The sequence below is a fragment of the Coenobita brevimanus genome, chromosome 38 (genome assembly GCF_032717465.1).
Source record: "Coenobita brevimanus isolate Jiangsu-jjx chromosome 38, ASM3271746v2, whole genome shotgun sequence".
Lineage (NCBI taxonomy): Eukaryota > Metazoa > Arthropoda > Malacostraca > Decapoda > Coenobitidae > Coenobita > Coenobita brevimanus.
Genome location: NC_136991.1, coordinates 23,551,493 through 23,556,946, shown reverse-complemented (window position 1 = coordinate 23,556,946; position 5,454 = coordinate 23,551,493). Strand labels below are relative to the sequence as shown.

Sequence of the window (5,454 nt, the reverse complement as noted above, 5' to 3'; positions counted from 1 at the left end):
GTCTGCTAACAACTTTACACGAAAACTTATGGCGATTTTGACTAAAATTACAAGGATGATGGGCTATGACCTTCTGATCACCTGATTAAATTTTCGGCCAAACTGGGCCAAGGCCCAGGCTGTAGGCCCCAATATATATATATATATATATATATATATATATATATATATATATATATATATATATATATATATATATATTCGCCATAACTCTTTTAAAATTCATCATATCGACATGAAACCAAAACCTAAAGGTACATCTTTCAAATCTGCATCATATAACGTACCTCATTACATCAGGGGGGGGGTCAAAAATTTCAAATAGGCTTAAAATTGTCAATTTTCACCCGATTTATTCCAAATTTGATATGTGGCATTTTTTACTAGATATCCTGTTGTGTTTATACGTCAGCACTAAAATGACTGCCGGGGACGGGTTTGCTGTGCCATGGCATCGCTTCTTGTTTTTCTGTTTTGGTTTCTCTCGAGCCAAGTAATATCTGATATGCGAAATCTAATGCAATATAGCTCGTCGTACCCAGACGGATAAATAAACCTCTTTCACCACGGAACTTCTAAGCTGAGTAAAATCGTCTTGAGGCAGCAAGAATGAAACACAAACAGGCGTCCTCTCACTCTCACCTCTTTCATGTTCGGTTCTGTACAAGCTTCAACCAGCAGTTCCCCTATTGTTCCACCTTTGCCCTGTCCGCCGTGCAGTGCTGTTGGAAACCTGCACGTAAACCCCTTTGTTGCCTCTGATTCCCATGCGGTTGTTTGGTATAAGGATGACATTTTTTCTTTGTTTCTTTCTTTTCGTTTTCTTACTTTCATCCTCTTTCGTTGTTTGTTTTTTGTTTCTTTTCTTTCTTGTTCCTCTGCTTCTTCTTCTTCTACTTTTTCTTTTTCTTTTTCTTTTTCTTCTTCTTCTCCTCTTACTTCTTCTTCTTCTTCTTCTTCTTCTTCTTCTTCTTCTTCGTTTCCTATTCTTTTTCTCCTTCTTCTTCCTCCTCTTCTTCCTCCTCTTCCTCTTCACCCCGTCGTTACAAAAGAAGGGATCGATGAGGCTGGATCAGAGCGATGTTTCTTTCACACACCTCGATGTGTTTGGTAGGTCTGGTATGTCCACGTAGCTAAACTGCACCTCAGGTCATGGTAAAGTAGATTTCTTTAATTATGACGATGAAGGTTGTCGTGTTAATGGCTGTCAACTAAACGAGTGTCATTAAGGCACAGTCAATTCTTGCTGTCTCAATGTACCCTTCGAATATGACAAAAGGACAAATCTTCACTTCTCCCAGGCTTCCATTACTCAGTTTTAGATGAAGGTTAGGCTGCCAGTTGTAACTTATGGCTCCCTTGACTTAATATGATGGTCTGACATTAGCCGGAATAGCATGATAGAGATGTCCTGACCATGAGTGGGTTAATGGTGAATATAATAACGCTCTGAAGCCCTAACGAACTACTCTTGAATGAATAATGGCGTTTTATGTTAGATGGAGTAGAATACAAGAGTCGAGTCCACCATGAGAGGGGTAATTCGTCGCGCTATGAACTTTACGAATACTAAGCGGTGTCCCAAATCGGCCAAGCATTGCAGGACTTCAGTTCTTTGTTTCAAAATGTAAGGCACAGCGTGAGTGTCGATACCTTATTACAATTGAACACTGCCTCTCAGTCCATACCCCCCATCCACCCACCCCAGCCTTTCACCTCCTGGCTCAGTCCACTGCGTTCAGGTATTTAAAAAAAAAAAAACTCATCTGTTTCTGTCATGGCACACAAACCCTCTATATTTTAAAAACACACATCCCTAGCTTTCTGTCCACCTAATACGTAGATAGACAGACAGATAGCTAGGTAAGTATACGGATAAATAGGTAGACAGACAACCAGACAGACAGATAGACAGACAGGCAGACAGTTCGATAAAATGTAGATAGATAGGCAGACAGTTAGACGACAGATAATCAAGAGCAGAAAAACAAAACAGAAACACAGAGCAAACATACTGTACACACACACACACCAACACCCCAAGACTCTATTTCCTTCTCCCTTCCTTCGTGGATGATTGGGGAAGGGAGGCGTGAAGGGAGGAAGGGAGGGAAGGGGAGGAGGTGGGGACGAAACAGTTTGCTACTCTCTCTCTCTCTCTCTCTCTCTCTCTCTCTCTCTCTCTCTCTCTCTCTCTCTCTCTCTCTCTCTCTCTCTCTCTCTCTCTCTCTCTCTCTCTCTCTCTCTTTCCAACACACATACCCCAAACACAATCATACACCTTAAACATAAAAAAAAAAAAGAACTTGCCAATACTACGACTATATAGATTCTTTCCTCTCTGTGTTGATGCGTCAGACAAGGAAATAGAGTAAACACAACAGGACAGCCAAACACCCCGAAACAAGGCCACAAATACAACTAAACATCTGATCATTCCACCACACCTTGAGCATTGAAACACGTAGACAGAGAAGCCAAACACTACCACAATCCCCACCCCAACTCACCCCAAAAGTGCGGTAATACTAAGTCTATACCGGTATATTTCCCTTAGGTACAGACACGCCAAACACACAACCAAACTCCCTTCCCCCCAAAGAAAAAAAAACACGAAGTACCAGGACTATATATTTTTCATCTGTGCGGACACGTCAGACACAGCCAGGCACCTCAAACGCCCCCACCCCCACCCCACAAAAACCAGGCATAGACTAAGACTATTAATTCCCTTCCCTCCCTGAATGATTGGTCAGGCAGATCATGGTGAGGGTCGAAGTCGAATGCTTGCTTCCTTCCCCACGACTCCCAACACCCCCAACAACAAGCAACAGCCTAATACACGATTACAGATACAACGAAGCACAAACAAGCACTCTAAAAATACCATACGATTCCTCTGAGTGTAAACACGATAAACACAAACGAAGCACACACAGCAAAATTGCCAATGTACTAAGACTATATATTCCCTTCTTGACACACACGCCCAAGACCACCAAACACGATAGAAACAGCTAAAAACACACCATTATATATATACCCACAAACACGAAAAAATCGCTCAGACCATGCAAATAAACATCCTGAACACCTAAAACACAAGGAAACAAGCAAACCACAACCAAAACACGTCAATACTAACACTATATTTCCTCTTTTTGCAGGATGATTGGTCAGGGAGGACGCCGTGAGGGCCGAGGTAGGCCCAACGGGAGGGCCTGCTACCCCCCCGACCCCCAGCACCCACCCGAGGACGACCCCCATGACCCGGCCGACCCACCTTACTACGTACAGGACCTCAACAAGCAGCGCAGCCTCGGTATGTGCCGCATTAGCGTTTTTCATTATTATTTATCATTATGAGTGTATGCGTGTCTGTGTAATGATGTGTGTCGTGTGTGCGCGCGCGAGCATCTGGTGTGCAGTGTGTATTATTCGATGTGTCGTTTTTATATACACCGGTAATGGGTCTTTATTTTTCTGTATCTCTTCCTTCTTTATTCATTATATTATTTTTCAATCTTCTGTCCTCATGCAATTGTGTATTGAAGAGCACCAGTCGGGGTTAGATGGTGTTTGGTTCTGATTTTATTTTTTTATTTTCTGTTATTCTCATGTCTTTTTTTTTTTTCTAGTATTGTAATCACTAGGATCGACACACGTCTTGGTGTGTTTTATCTCTCTGGGTGGTGGTTTGCTTACCTGGGTGATATCCATTCTGTTATTGTTTGCCTTTTGTACTACCATTGTATGTTTCTTATTCTCTTATTGTGTCACATATACTACATTTGTTTGTGTCCTGTACTACTATTGTGTTCCATATTCTAGTAAAGTGGGAATCATCTACTTTACTATGGTGTGCTTCTTAGTCTACTAGTGTGCGTGTCTTATTTTTCTACTATTTCGTGTGCTCTTTATTTCAGTGGTAAGTAGAGGCAGTGGGATGTGTCCATTATTCTAATCTTTTCTCTTTTTATGTGTCCGACTCTGGGCGTAGGTTAACAGTCCATTCTCTGAGGCCCACCAGTCCGTCCATATTGAATACAAGCTAGGGCTGGCCCATACAGGACTGGTGTATTGGTATTAACGGGGATATTATTACACCATGTCGGCTGGTCATACGGTGGATCAGTAAAGTCTGCTTTAACGAAATTCAGATACTTAAACTGTTCCCTGCACCAGCCGAAATTCGAACATCAGTCCATTTCGGGCTACAAGCCACCTCTCTACCTCCTCGGCCACTCCCCCCCCCCATGTGTATGTTCACTTTTTTATATTCTGTAGACTAGATCTGTACATAAACAATGATGCAGTATGTTGGATTGGAGTGTGTGTGTGTGTGTGTGTGTGTGTGTGTGTGTGTGTGTGTGTGTGTGTGTGTGTGTGTGTGTGTGTGTGTGTGTGTGTGTGTGTGTGTGTGTGTGTGTGTGTGTGTGTGTGTGTGTTTAATGCTGTGGTTAGTTTCGGTGTGGAAGTTATAATTTTGCCTATCTTTTTCTGCTACTTTACTAGTAATTTGGATTCTATTTTCCATGTGTGTGTGTGTGTGTGTGTGTGTGTGTGTGTGTGTGTGTGTGTGTGTGTGTGTGTGTGTGTGTGTGTGTGTGTCATTTTAGTAATTTGTTATGCCTCTTGCTCCCGTCTGTTCTTATTTTTCATGTTTTTAATTCTGTGGTCTAGGTACTGTGCTTCAAAATGTAACTATTGTACGTGTTCGGTTTTACGTAGAGATGTTTGATTCCGGTGTGCCTTTTTTTTTTTTCCTCCCAACACGCTGGAGTAATATTTTTTATATCTTAAGGACGAGGATCAAAACACAGCACTGGTATGTGTCTGCATCTTCTTAAATTTATACACACTCTTGTCTGTTTTCTCTCCTGTTTTTTCCTTGGCAGTGTAAGTCGCATTTTTTTCTCTAATAACTTACACCTTGCACTCAGCTACTTTTTGTTTCCTGTTTCCAGACAATTTTATATATCGTAGGAGAGATTTTGCGAACTAGAAGGGTGAGACACAGCCTTCATTAACCTCTTCGCTGCTAGGGTGGCCTCCTAAGCTGAGTAAAATCGTCTGGTAGTAGCAAGGCATAAAACAGTACGGTACGCGCCCGTACTGAAGCGGCCAACCACAGGCATCAGAAACAAGTTTGGTTCGGTTTATCGACGATCTATCCTTCAATATGTCTTTTATCCTATCTTTGCTAATTTTCTCACATTCTGAAGTAAACATTATCATTTTCTCGTCCTTTGACTGTCTGACCTTTTTCATGCCTTAAAGAAATATTTCTGTTTTAGCCTCAGTTTAATTCCTAGGTGATCCAACAGCAGAGAAAAATATTACTGAAGATAATTTTTACAGCCTCTGAATGATAAGACTTTTTTCGGGTAAGCTAAATCTTCTGAATAAATTACCCAAGTGTGCCAACAGCAGCGGAACACAGGACCAACGCAG

General features: G+C 41.7%; 1 protein-coding gene across 1 annotated transcript in view; it reads left to right on the top strand.

The window, feature by feature from the left end:
* Positions 1-3,168: 3,168 nt before the first annotated feature.
* The window catches only part of LOC145396553 (teneurin-m-like), a 1,418,848-nt gene continuing 1,416,562 nt past the window's right edge, over positions 3,169-5,454 (top strand). Inside the window, exon 1 of the mRNA XM_080269929.1 lies at positions 3,169-3,322. Coding sequence (XP_080126055.1) covers positions 3,169-3,322 — 154 coding nt within the window. The remainder of the gene's footprint in view (positions 3,323-5,454) is intronic.